Source organism: Phocoena phocoena, chromosome 2 (assembly GCF_963924675.1).
Source record: "Phocoena phocoena chromosome 2, mPhoPho1.1, whole genome shotgun sequence".
In the NCBI taxonomy this organism is placed as follows: domain Eukaryota; kingdom Metazoa; phylum Chordata; class Mammalia; order Artiodactyla; family Phocoenidae; genus Phocoena; species Phocoena phocoena.
Window position 1 is genome coordinate 169,655,161 of NC_089220.1, and position 21,677 is coordinate 169,676,837.

General features: G+C 46.3%; 1 protein-coding gene across 2 annotated transcripts in view; it reads right to left on the reverse strand.

Annotated features, from left to right (window-relative positions):
- FRMD4A (FERM domain containing 4A) overlaps window positions 1–21,677 on the reverse strand; it is a 338,674-nt gene that overhangs the window by 126,051 nt on the left and 190,946 nt on the right. For both annotated transcript variants that reach the window (XM_065870946.1, XM_065870947.1), the window contains exons 3-4: window positions 20,254–20,348; window positions 7,927–8,019 (exon numbers count right to left, since the gene is read on the reverse strand). In XM_065870946.1, coding sequence (XP_065727018.1) covers window positions 7,927–8,019; window positions 20,254–20,348 — 188 coding nt within the window. The remainder of the gene's footprint in view (window positions 1–7,926; window positions 8,020–20,253; window positions 20,349–21,677) is intronic.

Genomic DNA, 21,677 nt, shown 5'->3' on the forward strand with positions numbered 1-21,677 from the left:
AACCCTGGATATATATATATATATATATATATATATATATTCTTTTTTTTTTTGCGGTACGCGGGCCTCTCACTGTTGCGGCCTCTCCCGCTGCGGAGCACAGGCTCCGGACGTGCAGGCTCAGCGGCCATGGCTCACGGGCCCAGCCGCTCCGCGGCATGTGGGATCTTCCCGGACTGGGGCACGAACCCGCGTCGCCTGCATTGGCAGGCGGACTCTCAACCGCTGCGCCACCAGGGAAGCCCAACCCTGGATATTTAATTCATCCCTTCTGCGCTAGGAAGCTAGTGAGTCAAAAGTGCCCAGAGAAAAATAGACCTCAGACATCTCAATCCCACACCGAGGCCCAGCGCACTCTACCGGAGAAGACACTTCTAGGGAAACGGGGAAGGTTGACGGTGTGTGTTCAAAGTCTTGATGCCAGTTCTGTTCCTTTGGATTTTCCTGAGAGCCTGGTCAAAGGTCCTCCTTTTGGGCAGTAGGTGGCGATGTTGCATTTGCTTACCTACCAGCGCAGAGGGCTTCCTCAAAGACCGGGTTCACAAAGAAAATTCCAGGTCTCTGGGTAAACCTAAGGAAATGAATGATGTCTCGTAGCTTCAGAGGGTCTGTGTGGACAATTCCAAGTCTGATTCTGTATTAACTATGCGTTTTGGATGCTTTGACGTCTGGGGCCTTGCTGACCCTGGAGGGACAGCCCCTTCGAGGCTTAGCCAATTCCTAAAGATGGTAAAGGATTCACCTGTGAGCACGCCTTTTGCAGGCAGACCAGCCAATCCAGCGCCCACATACACTTCCTCGCCTCCCCTATGGGGATTTCACATTCCAGGCCGCTATGCACCTGCCTTAATCATCCCAAGGCCAGCAACTGGATAACTTGGGACAAAGCCTGCTGAAATTATTCAAGCTAGCCAATCCTAAGCCTGCTTACCCTGCCTCACCCATTCTTCCCTGCAGAAATCACAATAAACGCTGGTGCCCACAGGTCCCCAGCTCCCTCTGCCTCCTGGCCGAGCCTGGTGCTTCCCCATGTGGCCCTGCCTGGCAGGGGTGCCCCCTCCTCTTGGGAACCGAGTAGCGATCTCTCTTTTCAATGGCAGTCATCTCCTGATCTGTTGGCCCCAAGTACCTGAACACTAATAAAACCTCCAATTTAAAACCGGCTCTTCAGCATATTTAGTAGGACTGAATCTTTTTTTTTATTGGCCACACCACACAGCTTGTGGGATCTTAGTTCCCTGAACAGGGATTGAACCCGGGCCCTGAGCAGTGAAAGCGTGAAACCCTAGCCACTGGACTGCCAGGGAATTCCCAGTAGGACTGAATCTTAGGGCTTCTTCTTTTTTTTTTTAATATTTATTTATTTGGCTGTGCTGGGTCTTAGTTGTGGCGTGCAGGACCTTTAGTTGAGGCATGTGGGATCTTCAGTTGTGGCACGTGGGATCTTTAGTTGTGGCATGCCGGTTCTTTGAGTTGCAGCATGCGGGCTCTTAGTTGTGGCATGTGGGATCTAGTTCCCTGACCAGGGATCGAACCTGGGTCCCCTGCATTGGGAGCACGGAATCTTAACCACTGGACCACCAGGGAAGTCCCTTAGGGCTTCTTTTTGAGTCAAAGGAAACGGTGCTCTAGGCCAAGGGCAAACCTGGCTCAGTACCATGACTGATGCCACACCCAACCTGACCCAGATGAAGCTAACCTGAGTATATATTATCAGAAGGTCTAAGTAGGCATAAATATGTGCTATGCTAGTACACGTTTGAGCATGTTAAATACTGAAGGCTCTGAAGCCTTGGGGAGTCTGGTCCCCTTTAACGTGTAGAAGTCTCAGGGGGCGGAGATTGAACACCATCCAGCAAGATGACGTCAGCTAGGTTTCCCCCACTGGGCCCCCTCTCTCCTCCGCCCTCTCACATCCACCCCTTGGCACTTGGGAATCACTGACTATTTACAGCAAGTGTTAATTAAATGGCCCAGTGATTTCATTTTGTAATGAACACAAATGTCACATTTGGAAGGCCTGCTTTTGGTAGCAAAAAGGAGCGATCGTAATGAGAAGGATAATTAACACTGCTGTGAGTTTCTGCGGCCAAGTATCTGATGTTGAGAATTTCAGCAGCGCTGAAAATCCTAACTGGGACACCCAGTTGAGATCTAGCAAGTTCTGGTTAGCAGGCACCTCGTTTTAGATCCACGCCATCACTGTCACCGTGAGTGACAGCAAACAGCACTGGCTGTCTTAATGAGCCAGCAAAGACACCAACAGTCGGGTCATGAACTCAACTGTAAAATCCCCTCTCCCAGATTAAAGCTTCTGGACATCTCCTCTCTTTCTCTCTCTCTCTCTCTTTTTTTTTTCTTTTCTGTAGCTCACTTTTGTTTATTGTTTGTGAAACTCTAAGTTTGAGGAGACACATCTAATCTCTATTTATTTTCCTACAAACAGTGTCGATGACCAGAGCTCCGAGGACATGGCTGGAGAATACACAATGAAAGGAACAGCCCAGACATGGAGGAATTATCCTGAGCATAAACTTGTATCTACAAAAAAAAAAAAAAAAAACAGGACAGAGGGGCTCCCTTGGGTGGGCGGGCATATTTTCCTTCTATGTTTTCTCGACCTCTTTCTTTTTTTTTTTTTGCGGTACGTGGGCCTCTCACTGTTGTGGCCTCTCCCGTTGCGGAGCACAGGCTCCGGACGCACAGGCTCAGCGGCCATGGCTCACGGGCCCAGCCGCTCTGCGGCATGTGGGATCTTCCCGGACCGGGGCACGAACCCGTGTCCCCTGCATCGGCAGGCGGACTCTCAACCACTGCGCCACCAGGAAAGCCCTCGACCTCTTTCTTAAGCTTGCCTGGTGGACACTACCAGAGGGTCGCTGTTCTCAGTGTCGGGAGCTTGCCCTCAGCATTAAACAAGGGTCTCGTCGTTGACTTCCATCTTGGTCACACACTGATCGCTGGGCTGCTTGTAACGCATGTGCGTGAGGGGGCAGCAAGGGGGGAGAGATGAGGCTGGGTGGGCATGCACAAGTCAGGTCACGAGGGACGTGCGGAGGGCGGCCTTAGCATGCTAATGGAAAGCCAGGAGCACCGTGAGTGGGGATCAGATAAGAATTCTAGAAAGGGGCTCAGTGCCACACATAGATAGAATGGAAGGGGCCAAGACCAGAAGCAGAGATGAACAAGGAGATTTTCAGGACCAGGAGAGGTTTATGAAGGTCCTAATTATAGCCAGGGAGGGTGTGCATGGACAGTAAGGGATGGAGATCTTAAAGACATGAAAACAAGAGGAATTCATGAATAAGAGGCCAGAGAAGGGAGCAGGTGGGAGACAGCAGATGACGTCAAAGCCAACTTTCAAGTTCCTGGCTTGAGGGGCTGCATGGGTGGTGGTGTCCATCGCAGAGATAAGGAGGTGTCAGGGAAAGAAGAGTGAGTTGGGGGCAGAAAGATGATGGCATTATTTGATTCAGACAGGGGAGGGCAGAGAAGCTCCTGTGGAATTTGGTGCCCAGAGACCTCCAGTGACCATGGGGGTGATGGGACCAGAAGCTGGACCCCCAGAGACTGAGGGATCAATGGGACATGGGAAAGGGGGCAGCAAGTCCATCCTTCTGAAACTTTGCTGTGAACAGAAGGGAGAACAGGGGTGGTAGCTGTAGGAGGAGACAAGTCAGGGAGGGTATTTTCTTTTCTGAGGGTGGGAGCATCATGGAGGGGCATGGAGGGGAGGGGTCAGTGGAGAAGCAGCTTAAGATAGAGGAAAAGAGAGGGAAAACTATCAGGAGTGAGCTCCCTGAGGTGGTGGGAGGGGCTGGAACTGGAGGGCAGGTGGACGCACCAGCCTGGGAAGATGGGATGTGGGGTGTGTGTGCATGTGTGCGCGCGCGCGTGGGTGTGTGTGTAAGAGACAGACAGACCCTGGAAGCTGGGGATGGTGCTTGTTTACCTGTTCACTTCTCTCTTCCTACCTCTTCAAATGGTACCTACAACACAGCAAGTGCCGATGAATATCCATGAATCAACAACCGAATCCATCGATAATGCTGAGTACGTAGCATGGCGTTCACAAGTGAGAAAGCCGTTGACACCTCACAGTTGAAATGAGAGTGGCTTTTGGCTCTTAAGGCAGCAGGGACGCAGCTCAGGGTGACAGAAAGGGGCTGGTGAGACTGAGGCATGTTCTTTGTAGAAGAGGAGAGAGCACAGGGCAGGGCAAAACGCTTCCCCACTGGACGTCCCCCTTGTCAGGAGATGGCAAGTCTTTCTCAAGTGGGACTAACAACACACATCTCAGCTTCTGGAAATGCCTGCTTTGCCACTGAGGATGCCCCTTCCTCCACCAAGGTGCTTTCCGGTAGGGCCGCCAAGCTTTGGGACTACAGGTTGCTTTGTCCCCCGCAGGGGGCGCTCTGTCACGGTGCTGAGTTGGGTAGCTCCAGAAGAGCAAGGTCAGGCCTGGGAGGGCTGCTCTCCACGACACCTCTTGCCCAGAGATGGGGGCATCTGTCCTTTGCAGATGGACGCTGCTGCTGCAGATGTGGCCAAGCGTGGAGCCAAGAGGGGCCGAGGGCAGCGATCTCAACTCGGGTCCTCTGGCCCTGCTGCACAGGCAGCAACGCTCTCTCTCCATCACTTGCCAGCCATGCCTGGGGGCAGAATCTACCTAAACATCTCGGGCTCCCACCTCCTTATCTTGATTAGGAAAAATAATACCTGTCTCAAGGATTGTTGTGAAGGTAATTCATCCGTAATAATGGACAGTTCCCCCTCTTCTCTGACCTTTTTCCTTTTTAGGTAATTATTAAGACCCTGATGCCACTGTGACCATTCCTGGTCATCTGACTGATGAGAATTGCAGGGATCAAGTCCCTTCGAGGCTAAATAACGGGTCAGCAAAGGCAGGTTCTTAGCCCTCCATCCTGTCATTCCAAGACTGTCCTGCAGCCAGCTTCACACCCTCCCAGGAGGAAATGCTCATTTCCTGGCTTTGAGGATGAAGCAAAATTCTGTGAGTTCCAATTCACGTTACTTAATATATTTGGGTCTTATTTTTCCTAAGTGGTTGAATGGAAGCCATAATTCTGCCCTCACTCTCACAGATGTTTTGAATATGCATCGCAGTGAAAGAATATATAAATGCCAAGTAACAAGCTATGCTGGTGGCAGCCCAAACGTAGATCCTCAGTGACACAGGGTTAAGACGTCCACTCCATGAATTCTTAAATCCTGGCTTAAGGCAGCTGATCTTTTCTATGGTCTCTTTTATCAGGTGGTTCTGTTTTGCTTTTATTCTCCTATATAACTGTACACGTGTTATATAGATGTAACATATAGATGTTTAAAGGTAAGGAGAAAGGCAATGAGGGGCTGGAGAGGGGCTGCAGGGATGCACGGGTGATGGACAGCTGGGTTCTTGTTTAGAAAGGTCAGCGTGTACGCACAGGGAAAGAGCCCAGCTGGACAGAAGCTCTTTTGGAGACTCCAGCATATTCCAGGGTCTGGGTCTTTTGTGAAGATAATCTCATACCACTCCGTTGTAGAAAATAGCCTATAGGCATCCTGAGAAAGGCACTGAGTTATAAATTGGAAATTCTTCCCAGGCTGAAAACCAAGGTACAAGTGCGGAATTCACCCCTGTGGGAGAACCTGCTTCCTCTCTGGGAGAAGACAAATTATCAGTATTTTGATACCATGCTGTTCAGCCGGCTGCAAAGTGGGGACTCGGGACAGCAGGGGTTCCGGGAACCAGGATCTTCCGTGGCCAGTGCCAGGGAGAGAGCCACGCCGGGCGGCGGTCATAAAAATCCAGGTGACAGAAGATGAGGGCCTGAGTTCATGTAATAAAGAGGAGGGGGCAGGGCGGAGAGAGATTTTGTAAGTAGCAGCAGAGAATTAATGCCCGTAAGAATTTGAGGGACAGGAAAGGGGGACAGATTTTAAGATTTAAGCCTATATAACTGAATGGATAATGACGTCAGATTTGATGGTACCACAGGTTTGGGGAGGTGGGGGGTGGCTGGGAAGATGATGAATTTGGCTTTGGACCTGTTGAGTTTGATGTACGCAGGTGGCCAAGAGGTCAGTGGAAATAGAAACCTGGGGCTCTCCAGAAAGATCCGCTTGCAGGATGAGCTAGAGAAAGCTCTGCCTTGTATTTCTGTGAGATGTCCATCCCTAAATGTGAATTCGGAGAGTTTTTCCTAATGAGCATTTGGGGAGGTGCCTGCTTTGGCTAACTAGGAAAATGCATGTCCCTGGGTCTTCAGTCACCCCGTCCCCAGTTCTGTTGTTAGGCTGGTTCTACCTTGGCAGTTCTCTGTGTATCTGGTTCCATGGAGAGACGCTGGCTTGCAGTGATGTGGACCCATCTGCATGCAGAACCTCGGCCACAAACACTTCAACCCAGCAATCTCACAGCGTCCCAAGCTTTTCTCCAAGGCTCGTTCCCCAAACCCACACATAACTCAACTCATAACAGACACTTGAAGAAAAACAGCTAATATGCAACCAGCCCAGTGTTTTCTCTTCTTGGCTAACGTTCGCAAAAAGCATCACGAAGGAGGGGGGCCTGATCCATGGCAAGTGTACGCACCCATCTCCCACTGCGGGTCAATGACCTGCTTAAATGCAACCGAGTCTCCCCTGATGCCGCCACCCCTCCCGGTGCCACTGTTACTCTTTGCTGTATAGGATGACTTTTCCATTTATCTGAGAAAAAGTAGCCGCCATTAAAGAGAAGATGACACTGAAATTGTGCCCATCAGGGATGGAAATGGTGACGATTAGCTCTGGTATGTTTGCAGCTGTTAAACAAATCAAAAAGGGATTAAATGCAAGTTTAAATGTACTCAGCCAGCTGAGATAATGACACATACTCCCGCCTGTGAAAGGGACCCTTTACCTCTGATTTTTGCCTTTCGCCGTATCAGGACAGCTACACGTAAAACTGTATCCTTGGCTGTCCTTTTTAGGAGGAACTGAATTGTGAAGCATTGGTGTCCTGCTCTTGAATTTCTGTTCACATGTTTAAAAAGTGCTGGGTCTATGCATTGAGTGGAAGGGTTAGTGTCCAGTGGAAGGCTGAGACATTTGAACCCAAGTACCTCTGCAGCTGTGTAGACAGAAACAGCCTGGTGGCTCCACAGACTGGGCGCTCAGGGAGCCGCTAGATCTGGGGGCTCAGATTCTGGCTTTGCTAGGCATGATTTGTACTTTGCCCTTGAACCCATGACATGACCCCCCTCTGGCTTCACACAACCCTTTGCAAACCCAAGTGGTCAGCCTGGTTGACTTCATAAGACTATTGCAAATATTAACTATAAGAATCATACAGTCACAAAATAAAACTTCTTACAGTACGTTAATGAACAGAAAATGACTATTGTTTCTGATATATTATTACACCATAGCCTCCCTTAGTGGGAAACGCGTTAATCTGTGATTTGCTGCTGGGTTTCAACTATTCCTACCTGGGATAAAACAGGCAAGTTTCAAGAGACCAAGTAGCACTTGTGACGGAAGGAAAGAATACGCAGACTTTTGCTATGTAGCTTTGAAGGCCACCAAAAGAAACCACGGATTTGTGTTATTCTCAGAGACTTAGTTTCCTTTGAGATATATGCCCTCCTTCCCCCGCAAAAAAGCAAAAAAAAAAAAGGGTTTTATTTTCATTCCACACAAGCATCCTATTGTCAGAGCACAAACACATGTGTCCACGCACACACGCTGACATGCCTTACACACTCACGCCCTGTGTTTACATCTGCTGGGAATGAAGCTATACCACAACCTCTATTCCTGGCAACGGACCAAGACAAACTTGACTTCCCTTTTCTTTGATCGCTCTACCCTCCCAGACTTTTCTGACAAAAGGAGGGGGGGAAAAAAAAAAACGAAAGGATGGATACCCAATGTACATACCTGACACAAAAGTATAAAACCACTGGTCCCGACTTTTTGGGGAAGTCGTGTTCCAAGACTCTTCGATCTAGTTGAAGCCAGTTTAAGTGTCCCCTGAGGAAAAGAGAGACCAGTGGGTTAGGGCTTTGGGTTTTGCTGGAGTTTCTTGGGACAAAGGTATATGTGCTGCAAAACATGCGTGACCACAGATGAACGTGGCCCTCTGCCTCACTCTTAAGTGCTCAGTATTTGCAGAACCCAAGGGAATTATCGGGGGAATACTGCGTCAGCGGGAGATACTGCATGACAGTCAAAGTCGGGGGTTTGAGACCCCCAGTCCATTTCCTCAATGGCACTGAAGTGAAAAGGCAATCATACTCTCTTTCTTCTCCTCAATTCCCTAACCACCACACTCCTGACTGCCTTTTCTCCTGAAGGCCTCCAAACACACTTTAGAAACGTGTTAGCAATCTTCACAACGTCTCGCTGGAAGCAGATGGGGTGCAAAGTGAGTCAGAGACAGTTTCTTTAAAAATGAGATGTACACCGACCATACCACCCAGCCGCTCCACTCCTAGGTATTTACCCAAGAGAAATGAAAGCAGGTGTCCACGCAAAGACTTTCATACACAGATGTTCACTTTATTTGTAATAGCTCCAAACGTGAAACAACCCCAATTTTTACCAACGGGGGAATGGACCAATTATGATACAGTTATAGAATGGAATACTACCCAGTCATAAAGACAATGAGCTATTAATACACACAGCAACAAAGATGAATCTCAAAATAATTATGCTGAGTGAAAGAAGCCCGACAATAGAGAGTACAGACTGTATGATTCCGTTTATAGAAAACTTTAGAAAGTACAAACTCGTCTGCAGTGACAGAAAGCAGACGGGTGGTTGCCTGGGGGTGGGTGATGGGGGGAAACACAGGGAGGACGAGGAAACTTTTGGTTGTGATGGAGATGTTCATTATCTTGATGGTGGTGATGGTTTCATGGGTGTAGATGTATGTCAATACTTATGAAATTGTACACTTTGTGTAGTTTATTACATGTCAACTTTACCTCATTAAAGCTGTTTAAAAGTGAACCACGGAAATATCTGATGACATGTAAATGGGGTCACTCCTGCATTTATTTCTCCCTTCCCTCCCTCTCTCCCTGCCTCCTTCCATAAACATTAATTGACCACCTTCTTCAAATAAGGGTCTGGAGACGTAGCAGTAAGTGAAATCAACACACTCCTTATTCCCCTGATGCTTATATTCTTGTTAGGAGACAGACACTCAGCAACTATTTCCACAATTATGTAATTACTAATAGTATTAGGACGATGAGTTATGAGAACCTGTAAGAACCTGATCTAGTCCTGAGACCCGAGAAGGACTGCTTGGTGTTTGATTGAGATTTGAAGAATGACAAGAGGAAAGCAAAGAGGAAGGGGAAACCACTTTCCAAGTAGAGAGGCCAGCATGTGCAAACGCCCCGGGGTGGGAAGAAACCTTGGTGTCCTGAGAGTAGAAAGGGATGAGGCTGGAGAGTGGTGACCAAGGCCTTGGAGTCAAGTTGAGGAGGTTGGTCTTTGAAGGGCAAGGCAGGATCACAGAGGAATCTACCCTTGTCCTTCTCCTCTCCTCTCCTTCCCCAGTCTCGGTCCATCATCCTGGAGGTCTCAGAGTCCTATAACCGCCTTGCCTTAGTAATAAGCTCATGCTGAACAGACACAACTGCACAACATTTCCTCAGGGCCTGACGCTGAGCAACACTGATGTTTATACCGTATATACCTGTGTGAAAGGCTGGCACTCTTTAAACAAAAGCTGTTGCATCGTTGTATTAAAACGTTTGCTCCTCTAAGCCTCCAAAAAATGAAAGCTAGAGAACACTCCAGAGGCTTCCATCTCCATTCTGAGACGTCATTCACACTGCACCTTTTGCACAAAAAAGCAAATCCCTTCTTCAATTAAGCCTACACCTGTGGCTCCAGGGTTGAGGATGAGAGCTGCTTTGGAAGAGTGTCCGCCTGAGGAACCTGGCCTCTCTCTCCTCCAAGAATTTTCACCTAGACAAAAATGTTTTCCTATTAACTTTATGTTTCATGCTTGGTGACTCTCCTCTGAGTACAGTAAGGGTGAAAAAAGAATGAAAAAAGAAGTCTTCTAAGCAAAACGACTGGGCCGACATCTTCCAGAAAGGTGGGATAAATTCTCGTCCTGAATGCTGACAATGCCCCTTGGGGATCGTGTTGTTTCAAACCTCTGCACCTTAGCTCATGCTGTACCCTCTGTCTAGAATGCCTTTCCTCTCCTTCACGGCACAGCGAAGTCTGGCCCATCCTTCAAGACCCAGCTCTCCTATGTCTCCTCCAGAAAACCTTCCCTGACACCCCTACCTCACACCACACACCAGCCTGGGCTGTGGGTCCTCCTCTGGACTCACACGGCACCCATCCCAGGCACACCCCAGCTGCTGCACTTCCCGAAGTCTATGGGACTTATTCTGTGTACACGCTTTTCCTCAACAGACTTTTTATATCTGGAAAACACAGAGAGATCTACCCTATAAGGTAACAGCATGTGCATTTTTGATTGATTGGAAGGTAAGACAAACAGACCTCATTATCGGGGAGTAATAAGCCATAGCCCCGCCTTTCCAGCCTCTGAAAATGTCCCAGATCTCCTAGGATTCTCCCTCTGTGCTCAGCCTCTTGCAAACACGCCATATGCACACTCACCCCAGGACTTTGATCATGTGGTTTCTCCTCATTGGAACAGTGTCTCCAGCCTCTTTATCTGAATGATAGCCATTGTTCAAGGCTGAATTCAAGCCTTACTTTTAGTGAAGTCTTCCTTGACTGCCTACGTCTGGGGTTTCTTTCAAACAACTCCAGAGCTTCTGGTTTGTGTCATCTGCAAGGCATTTAGCACTGCCTTGTGCAATTAGTTATTTAAAAAACATGACCTGCCTCTCCAACTAAGTTGTAAGTTTTCAACATAAAAAAAAAAAAAATCATCCCCAGATCTTAGCCCAGCACTTGGCAAATACTACGGACTCAAAAGTACTTGCTCATTGATCGGATGACTACATCCAAAAGCAGATGATTTGTGCCCTGATCTTAATTTATAAAAGTGACTGAGTGACAACACAGAGAGGTCAATGCCACTGAAGGGAAAGTTTAATGTTCCTCACAGTTTCCTGGAAATGAGAGGCACCTACAGCACGCAGGGCCATGAGGAGAAGCACGGTGTCGGTCATAAGGCAGAAAGGAGTATGGGGAAGACATAGGCCAGAGGCTTTTTTAGGGTTTTTGTGGAAAAGGCAGGGGGAACAGTTTAGGATTGGCTAGTTTGAACAATCCTGGCGGACCCTGAGGCATAAGAGCTGTCCCTGGTTCTCTGGTAACTGGCCCCGGGGGTGATTAAGGACAGGGAGAATGTGGGCTTGGGATGTGAGAGTTACACAAAAGAAGTGATTCAGAGTGTGGCCTCAGGGTCACGGCGGGGATGGAAATAACTTTGGCTGTTAGTTTGGCCCTGTAATGAATGATGCCAAATAAATACAGAATATGCAAAAACTCGGAACAGAAATCCATTCAATGACCATGCAGATTTAAATTTTCATCTTTTGCCTTGCAATAATTCTTGATAAAGAGTCTGGTGAGACAACCTCTTAAGGATCCTCTCAAGAAAGACAGACTAGAACGGTGCACAGTGGTTTTCCGCTGGTCCCAAACTCAAGGAATAAGGAGGAACCGAGAGATGGAATGCTTTACCTGTGCTCTCAAGATCAGTCAATGGGCCAGACTTGAGAAATCCTCACCCCACCCCAAGGGCACAGCATTTCTGACCACTCAGACCACTGGGGGTTTGACTTGGCTTCTGGGGGCCATAATTCACTTGGTGGAGAACCTGAAAATGGGGACCTTTTGCTTGAAGAGACACAGACATGCACATCACTTGGATACTACTCTACTGGGTTTGCTCACTGCCCATCTTCTTCATCCATGTTATCAGAGGACAAATAGGCAGTTGGATCCCCCCTCCCTAGGTAATTTCATTCCCTACGCTAAACTTTTTAAAAGAACAGCACTCTAGGGACGAATTCCTTGGTTCCCAGCCATATATCAGTTTAGCACTGATCAGGCCATGAAATGACTAGAAAGTAAGAAAATGGTCAAAAAACAGAAAGAACAAGGAGGCCAGAACTCCCCCTAAACCGAATAGTTGGCCTTGGAAGAAAAATGAATTTCCTTCCCCCATGTCCCCTACTTGGATTCCTCAACCCCAGTTCTGTGTGGGGTGGCATGGCATGACACATACACACACACACACACATACACAGGCAGGGTTCCAATATCGGCGGGGAGGTGCGCTTCCTGCACCTGGAGTCCTGGGACCCTCAGGTGGAAGGAAGTCACTACTTCTACTTTATGTGCCTGTACAAAAATCTCTCCACTGAAGGTGCTACAAAGGGAAAGACTGAAGGACCGGTGACCCACCCCAGGTCCCTTAGGATAACTGCCCAATATTGAGGCAAAAGCTAAGAGATGGATTAAAAACCCCAGTTCTGAGACCACCACTTTCCACTTGTTAAAATCTTTTCTGCTGATTGCGTTGGGTTCAAAGTCACATTTCCTACACCCAACAGTATCAAGGATTCCTCGCTGTCTGGGATTTTTTCCTTTCATATGTAACATCTCACGTTCCTGACATCAGGTCTCTTCCTCAAACCTCTTTTCTTTTTTTTTTTTTCCTTTAAGCTAGGGTGGGATGGGAAGCAAAGAGTAAAAGAAGCATTTTCTCTATACAGTTTAGCTAAGAGATCCTTGATAGCTTGGATTTCATTATCCCATTGATTTTTCATTTGAGAATGCACATCACTGCATTTGCCGATAACAAAGCAAAAAAAAAAAAAAAAGTCCCAGCAGACCCTCAGGGTATTTTTGTTATTGCTTGACTGATAACTGTCTTTAAAGCTGAGCGAGATAACACCCCCCATTTGGTTTATGGTGGCAATAGGTCAAACTGTTAGGTCAGTAATAAATACGCAGTTGCTTCCAGGCAACAGAAATTGGATGCATTTATTTAACAGATTGCTTCTAGCTTCTAACATATAATACAAATAGATTTTTGGTCCAAGCATTGGCACCTTCAATAGAGATGGCCTTAAGGACAGCTTTCTTTGCAGAAAGTCACTGGAGGGTGGAGGTGTGTGATAAGTCTATCTGAACCCATCACTTTTTGGACCCCAGGGGAGAATGAGACTCTGTGCCTTTAGAGGTTTTTATTGTAGACAGCTGATTTGTATGGAATGAGCTTCCAAAGAAAGTTTAAACAAGAGGATGAAATTCTTACAGATGTCACTGGATGGAGAGAGGGGGTGGGGAGTTCTTCAAAAGGAAGAAGATTTTGCTCTTCAGTGTCTGTGAATCAGAAGTACGTGTGCTCAGCAAGGACAGCTCAGGGATACTGATTCAGCTAGAATACCTCAAATAATGGCTTTCAAGTATTGATATGTTGGGTGTATGAGTGAGAGAGAGAGAGCCTGCAAGAGTGATGCGCGCACACAGATAAAGGTAAGGAATGTACTGGGGAGCCCGGATGACTAAATCATGGGCTCTTTTGTCCATTTGAATTTATGCCTTTAATTTTTTACTATATGGAGGAATTGTTTGCTCCACTATGTCCTCTGAAGGCTAGCCCCAATTTTCTTTTCTAGTACCTTCTACATTCTATCTTGATATTTACCTCCTAAACTAAAAATACAAGCTCTCCAAGGGGTCAAAGGCCAGCTACTTCTGTATCTCCAGGCTTAACAGTGGATGCTAAATAAACATTTGCTAAGAAGTGAATACACTGGCCTCAGATAAGCCCCACAGATCAATATTGCTGTTGGTGCCATGACTGCCCTCCACGTATAGACACCGCTCCTGCCTTAACTAAACAATCTCCATATTCGATGAGAATTCACCTCGTCCAGGATCTGAGTGCCCCCACACCACTCGCTTTGGAAAGGAAAAGGTCAGGAGAAAGCCAGGATCTCTAAGGCCCCCCTCTGGTTGCCTCATTCTTTTTTATTTCTCTTAGCCGCACACAGGAAGAGTTCTGCTAAAGCCCCTTTCCAGTTACTGAACAGAAGTTTCTGTTGTTTTCCGCAGCATCCGAGGGTCTACGCGGGCCGCCTCCGAGGGGGTAACGAACGCTGAATGCTGCGTTCCCAGAAGCAGCTATTACAACCCAGGCACCGAGGTTGTAGCCATTGATTTTCTCCTTAGTCTCACGGTACAGAGCATTTAATGAATGGAAATCCCAAACCTATTTCTAAATAAATGACATTCCCAGGGCTGCATCTTGTGGAGGTTTCTTCTGCAATCGGAAAATTGCTTTTCTACTTTATTTTTTAAATTGTCCATCAGCTTGTGACTGGGAAATGCTCATCAACTAGACCCTTTTCAGATGTCTCAGTCAATGCCAGTCCTGGGATGCAGGACCCAAGGACACTGTAGGACAGAGGACTCTCCCCATTGTCCTGTCATTGGGTCTACGGATGTATTTCCAGGGTGTTGGGGGCATTTTGGACCTTAATTATCCAGATAAATCACACTCCTTAAACAATACCTATCCAATTAATTAAGATACAGCATGCTGTAAAAAAAAAAAAAAAGCCTTAATTGGTTCTTAAACTTAGATTCTGTCTTCAGAGTATCTGTGAACCCTCCAAAACTTAAGCACTAATTATTTTGTGTGTAAACATTTGTGGAGGTGAGGGAATGTAACTGAAATGTAACTGAATGTAACTGAATGTAACTGAAATTTCACAGGGGTCTGTGATTAAGTAAGAGGTTAAGAACTGCTCATCTTCTTAATTGGTATGTGAAAATACATTCTAACTGTATGTGGCTTTGAAAATGTGCAATAATGGCTAACTGAGTTTCTTAACCTTCTCCCTCAACTTCCTAAGTACTTCTTAAAGTATTTTTACATGGATACTCATTTACAGCATTTGACAAACAATCCTTAACATTGACAAGAGATTCAAATTTAAATATTTTACATAATCATGACCTCAGCTTGGGGTGTGTTGGACAACTTCTGCTGAATAGTCTAAAAGTTGTTTAGTTATTGCTTTTGATGATGGGATTCTCTGTCAAAAATTTTTTTTTAATTTTAAAAATTAAAAACTTGGGTGTTACAGGTGTTTGCATATGTCAATATTCTGTAAGAACCTAAACAGGAAAAGAATTTTAAAAAGAATAGATATATCTATACGTGTAACTGAATCACCTTGCTGTACACCTGAAACTAACACAACATTGTAAATCAACTGTAGTCCGATATAAAATTTAAAAAAAATTTAAAACTTGGGTGTTACAGGTGTTTGTCTAGGTCTCAACTCCTTGAATTGCACTTTAAATATGTGTAGCTTAGTATGTCAATTACACCTCAATATAGTTTTTTGTAAAGACACCAAAACAGAGGAAATAAAAATTATGACTGAGACTCGATCATATAACCAAGAATAAGGCTGTATGGATTTAAATTGTACAATCAGAACCATGAGTTCTGAAAAAAAAATCAACTTGGTTGTTGAAACAGCAGTGGAAATGTTTCGAAAATAACATGTAAAAATAACTTTCCTTAAATGATGGACACCAATGTTTGATAAATGAAAATCTTGATTACTCTATTTGCACTCAAGGAAACATTAAATCTGAACTTCTGAGTTGGTGTGCAAACAGGTTTCCAGAGTCTGGAGTGGGGGAGAGTTTATAACTTTGCAGGTTCCTGGTGTGTGTCCTGATGGGTCCCAAACATTCAAAGTTGGAGTGAACTCAGCTTCTCTTCCTGCATCTGGAGGGAGGGAGCAGAGGTAATTTACACCAACATTATTACCCTTTCTCTAGAACAGGGGTTTTCAAACTTGGCTGCATTTGAGAATCATTTGGGGAGCTTTCAAAAATCTTGATGCTCAGGCCACACTCAGACCGGTTAAATCAGAATCTCTGAGGGTAGGTCCCAGACACGGGCATTTTATAAGGTGTCCTAGGTGACTTCAATGCAGAGTCAAGGTTGAGGGTCACGTTTGTAGCAAAACATTAATAATTATTTTAAGATCAAATGTATGCTAGGCTCTTACTTGGCCTCAGAATGTTTTAAAGACCAACAAAATGTCATTGTTTGCATGTATCACAATTCAGATATTCCCAGATAATCATCTACAGACACACCTCAGAGATACTGGGGGTCTGCTTCCAGACCACCGAAATAAAGTGAATGTTGCAATAAAGTGACTCACACTAATTTTTTGGTCTCCTAGTGCACATAAAAGTTATGTTTACACTATACTGTAGTCTATTAAGTGTGCAATAGGATTACGTCTAAAAAAACAAAGGTACATACCTTAATTAAATATACTTTACGGCTAAAAAGTGCTAACTATCATCTGAGCCTTCCGCAAGTTGTAATCTTTTTGCAAAAGTGACACCAAAGATCACTGATCACAGAAAACCATAACAAATACGGTAATAATGAAAAAGTTCGAAGTATTGTGAGAATTACCAAAACGTGACACAGAGACACGAAATGAGCAAATGATGTTAGAAAAATGGCACCGACAGACTTGCTCGATGCAGGGTTGCCAGAGACCTTCAATGTGTGAAAAACACAGAATCTGTGAAGTACAATAAAGGAAAGCATAATAAAATGAGGTCTGCCTGTATATCTCTTTTTATTTGTGCAGAATTATTAAAAATAAAAGGGGCTAAATGCACTTGAATCCAGGAATAGAAAAAGACATTCATGGGAAACTGATGAAATTTGAATAAAGTCTGTAGTTCAGGCATGAATATAGTACCAATGTTAATTTCTTCGTTTTGATAATTACCACATGGTGTGTAGGATATTAACATTGGGGAAGCTGGGTGAGGGGTATAGGAGAACTCTCTTTGTTCTGTAAATCTATTTATTTCAAAATAAAAAGTTTTAAAAATTGAATTAAGAAAGAGAAGGCGGAGCTAGTATTAATCCCACACAATTGTTGATTAACTAACAATAGGAAACATCTCTGGGCACTGAGTCTTGCATTGTGGCCTTGGACACACTATTAATGAACACAACTTAGGGGTGAGGACACCCGTACTTAGAGAATCTTCCAATTTTGTCTACATTCTGCTCTACATTTCTTTTCTCCAGGCCCGTCCAGATCCTACAAAATGTCATCAACAGCAGCTCATGTTGAAAGACTCACTGACCTATGACACATATGGCCTACGTGCCATATATTCTACTATTAGGAATGATAACACTTCCTGGAATACCTAACACTGGTGCAGTATTTTATAGTTTACAGCACTTTCTAAGTTAGTCTTGTTTTGATTTGCACTGGGAAAAAAGGCAAATGCATGGACTACACCATGGGTCGCAATTAAGGATGGAAGTTCCACGCATTTTATTATAAAATACGCAGCGTAGCACCTGCAGAAATCACAGGCGTGCGCACACACACACACAATACACACGCACAATTTGAAAACACAGTTATTAAATGATCTTGTGTTAGTGACTAGTGGTGCCCAGTGTGAGGGCTGGGGGGCGGGGCCACAGGGCAAGCCTAGTGGTTAATGCCCTGTGATCACCACCCTAGACCAAGCCTCCCCCCGCACAGGCACCGTTCTGTGGTGACAGCTTTCATTCATTCCTTTCCCAGCAGGAAAAGGAGAAACGGTCAGATGACCAGAGAGGCCAACAGCCAACGCCTCTGGCCCCAGGTGTTGTCAGCCCATGACTGACCACGTCCTGAGTCACCGCCACCCCCCTCTCCTCTTTGTTCTGTCTCCTTATCCTAGTCCCTTGGAGGCCCGGTTCCTGATTTCTTCGGGGTCCCTGACACTCACCATTTCCCGGTGAGTCAGGCCCATCTGCCACCTCTTTTCCAGGAACCGTTTGCCAGCTGCAAAGCCCTGTCCACTGATCTCGGCTGGCCGCCTGCCGCTCCTACAGTCCCCAGAGGAACGCTCCCGCCCAGGCTCGGGGTGAAGAGGTTGGTGGTGGCCACTCTTCTCCTGGACGGTGCCAGAAGATGGTTCATAATCTCTTCATCACTGCCCCCCAGAGGGTCCTCCAGCTGCCAGTTCCACCAGGCCAGGGGGAAGGGACCCTTCCCTCCAGCCTGGACTCTCTCTCTCCGCCCTCCACCCCGGACACACACAAGCCTTCCCTGCCGGCCCAGGGAACCAGAAGTGCCAAGAAAGACCCGGAGCGGTCAGGCTCCATTCGATGGGACAGGCGGACGGTGCTGTGTGGTTTTCCTGCTTGCGTCTCTCCCGGGAGAAGAGCCACTCTCTCCCTGACGTTCGCTTCCTTCTGGCCGGTGCCATCAGGGCTGTGGTCTAAAACCTTCAGCAAGCGTACCTCTTGCTCCTTGGCCCAGGACAACAAGCTCATTCTCTGACTCTTGTTTATTCAAAAGCGAAGTCTAGCTGGGACTCCTCTTGAGTTCACTGGCTCTTTCAGAAGAGGAAACGTGCTTGGGGAATGTGAACCATGTGATGAATTGAAACTGTGGTTTCTTTCTAATTAGGGAAAAAACATCTGAGTGGCAATCGAGGGAGTTTACAGTGATTCTCAGGAGAAAGGGTAGAAAACATCTGCATTTGCCGAAGTAGTTACTCTCGACGCATGTTTGTCTTAAAGCATGTCTTAAAATTACTCTGCCGCTTCTTCCCACCCCAGCCCTCCAGTTCACAGACCCGGTTACTTGATCCCACCCACAGGCACAGAGAACCTTCTAGACCAGAAGCAACCACTCCTGCCTTCCTTCTGGCTCCGTTCCCTGAGGCTCCAGGGTCGGGGAGTAACCTGTTCCTTCCGGTTTTCTTTTTTTTTTTTAAATTTAATTTGTTTTTGGCTGCACCACATGGCATGCGGGATCTTAGTTCCCTGACCAGGGATCGAACCAGCGCCCCCTGCAGTGGAAGCGTGGAGTCTTAACCGCTGGACCGCCAAGGAAGTCGCCCTCCTGGCTTTCTTGAGGCAGGTGTGACTGCTCCAAACGCTGCTCCCCGATCACACCATCACCTGAAAGGTTGCTAATTTAGAGGGTGACCACCTGTCCAGTTTGCCCACGACAGTACTGATTTACACCCCCCTTTTACTCACAGGGTCCCGATTTAGATCATAAATGCTACGGCCACCCGGTCCACGTGCAGCTCCCGGAGGGTCTTCATGCAGATACACCTGACCATCTCTCCTACTGACCAACGTGGATGCCCCTGTCCTTGCTCTGAGCCCATCCTGCCTTGATGGTTCCATCTGACTGGTGGGGCATAGCCTCCCTGAGCTGTCTTGTCCAGCCGCTAACCGAAGCCTGATCTATTAGTACTGTAGGAAGTCACCTCTGTAATTCGAAGGATTTGGAGGAGTGTGTGTGCATGCGTGTGTATGTGTACACACAGAGGAAAGAAAATCGTAAAACATTTGCTTAGAACAGCTTTTTTTTTCCTGCGGTACGCGGGCCTCTCACTGCTGTGGCCTCTCCCGTCGCGGAGCACAGGCTCCGGACGCGCAGGCTCAGCGGCCATGGCTCACGGGCCCAGCCGCTCCACAGCACGTGGGATCCTCCCAGACCGGGGCACGAACCTGTGTCCCCTGCATCGGCAGGCGGACTCTCAACCACTGCGCCACCAGGGAAGCCCAGAACCTCTTATTTTTATCCAGGAATCTGTGCAGGTGTTCACTGCAGTCTTTTGCAAACAGTTTATTAAGAAGGAAATTGAAATTTTAGTAAAGATATTCCTTCCTTGTGTTGCAAAACACCGCTGTACAGAGCCACACGGAAAGATCACTGAACGCAAATGTACTTCTCAACAGATGAACGAACTGAATTTTCGAATTTTATATTCTGTTTCAGCGCTGACAGTGAAACTGCACAGATACTTTTCATTTTGAACTTTTCATTGCATTGACTTCCTGTTATTGTTATTCCAACACTGGAGAGAAATGTTTCATTTCCAGAAGTTTTCATTTAACTCTAATAGAAAACAAACCCAGACAAATCCACTTTTTAAAAAACAAACATTTCGGTTCTGAACACGTACCGGCTTGATTGTAAGAACTGGGCTACCTCATAATTTCCTAATATGAGCATCACCCATTATAATTATATCCTTTGGCCGTTCCAGGCATGATCACAAGGCCTTTGAAATTCAGATGATGAACTTGGACTGACCCTGAACCACAAGACCCAAGTGGCCTGCAGCTGCCTTCACCGTGGACAGCTGAGACGCTACGACTTCAGGTTCTGTATTTTCCCTTCAGGTTCTCCAAGCGCATGGGGCACTTACGTCTCATCTGTGAAGGCGATTCCAAAGTATTCCTTCTCCTTCAGGTTGAAGTGAGATGCCACGAGGTCAAGCAGCTCCTTGGCCAAAAGCTTGGGCTGGAGGGAGAACAAAATGGAAAAAGGGTAAGTGATGAGAGATTACTTTTCCTAAAACATGCAATCTCAGGTTTACATAATTTTTTGGAAGAAATGTCCCAAAGCTCAAGAACATCCATACAAATGATTTTTATAAAACCCAAAGGAGTAGACAATGAGGACAGGGTCATCAATGGACTGAGACCTTCGGCCTTGTTTCCTGGTAGTTTGTTCTATCAACAAATGGTACTTGCTCACCAACACGGCTGTCAAACCCCGTGGCTTCCTTCCCCACACAGGAGAACATTTTACAGTGAACTGACAGGAAGATGTCTTATTAAAAATATATATGTACACATACATATGTAGTAAATATATGTTACGATGTATATCAAATATATATTGTATAACACATGTTATATAATACTATATTAATACTATAATTAATATGTTGTAGAATATGATTATATATATATTTCACATGCACTTATATAGTATTTGCTACGTGCCAGGCCCTGTTCCAAGCACTTTACAAACACCAGCTTCTTTAACCCTCATCACAACCCTGTGAGATGGTTCTATTATTAACTCCATTGTATGGGGAGGAAACAGGTGCCCCAAAATTGAGCATCTCTGTGTAAGTGTTGAGGCTGTGATTTGAGTCCTGGCTCCAGAGACTGCCTTCGACCACTCTCTATGCTCCCATAATTTATTTTATTTTTATTTTTATTTTTTTATGGTACGCGGGCCTCTCCCTGCTGTGGCGTCTCCCTTTGCGGAGCACAGGCTCCGGACGCGCAGGCCCAGCGGCCATGGCTCACGGGTCCAGCCACTCCGCGGCATGTGGGATCCTCCCGGACCGGGGTACGAACCCGCATCCCCTGCATCGGCAGGCGGACTCCCAACCACTGCGCCACCAGGGAAGCCCTATGCTCCCATAATTTAAAATCCAAACAACAGAAGTACCTCCCCGCAAGAAATGTTAACATTAAGGCCAAAGGGCCTTGGGAATAGTATTTAAGAATAAACTGAAATTTTGCCTTTCCAAGGGAGAACAGTTTTACCCAAGAATGTTTTTATCATGAACTCTTTCCTAAAATTTTCTGCCAATCCAAAGGAGTGTGCCAGAGCCTTAGATGTGAAATCACTGTGGCTGCTTGTATTGTCAATACATCAATCACTCTGGTCTATCACTGTTGAGATGACCACAGACCACCAGGCTCAGAGGTCAGGGAGGAGGGGAAGGCTGATGATGGAGACACAGGGCCAAAAGGGAACAGTTATTTCTAAATTGCCTCCCGGTTCAGGTATTTGCGATGCACTGCCTTAACGGTGACTGTTCTGTTCCAC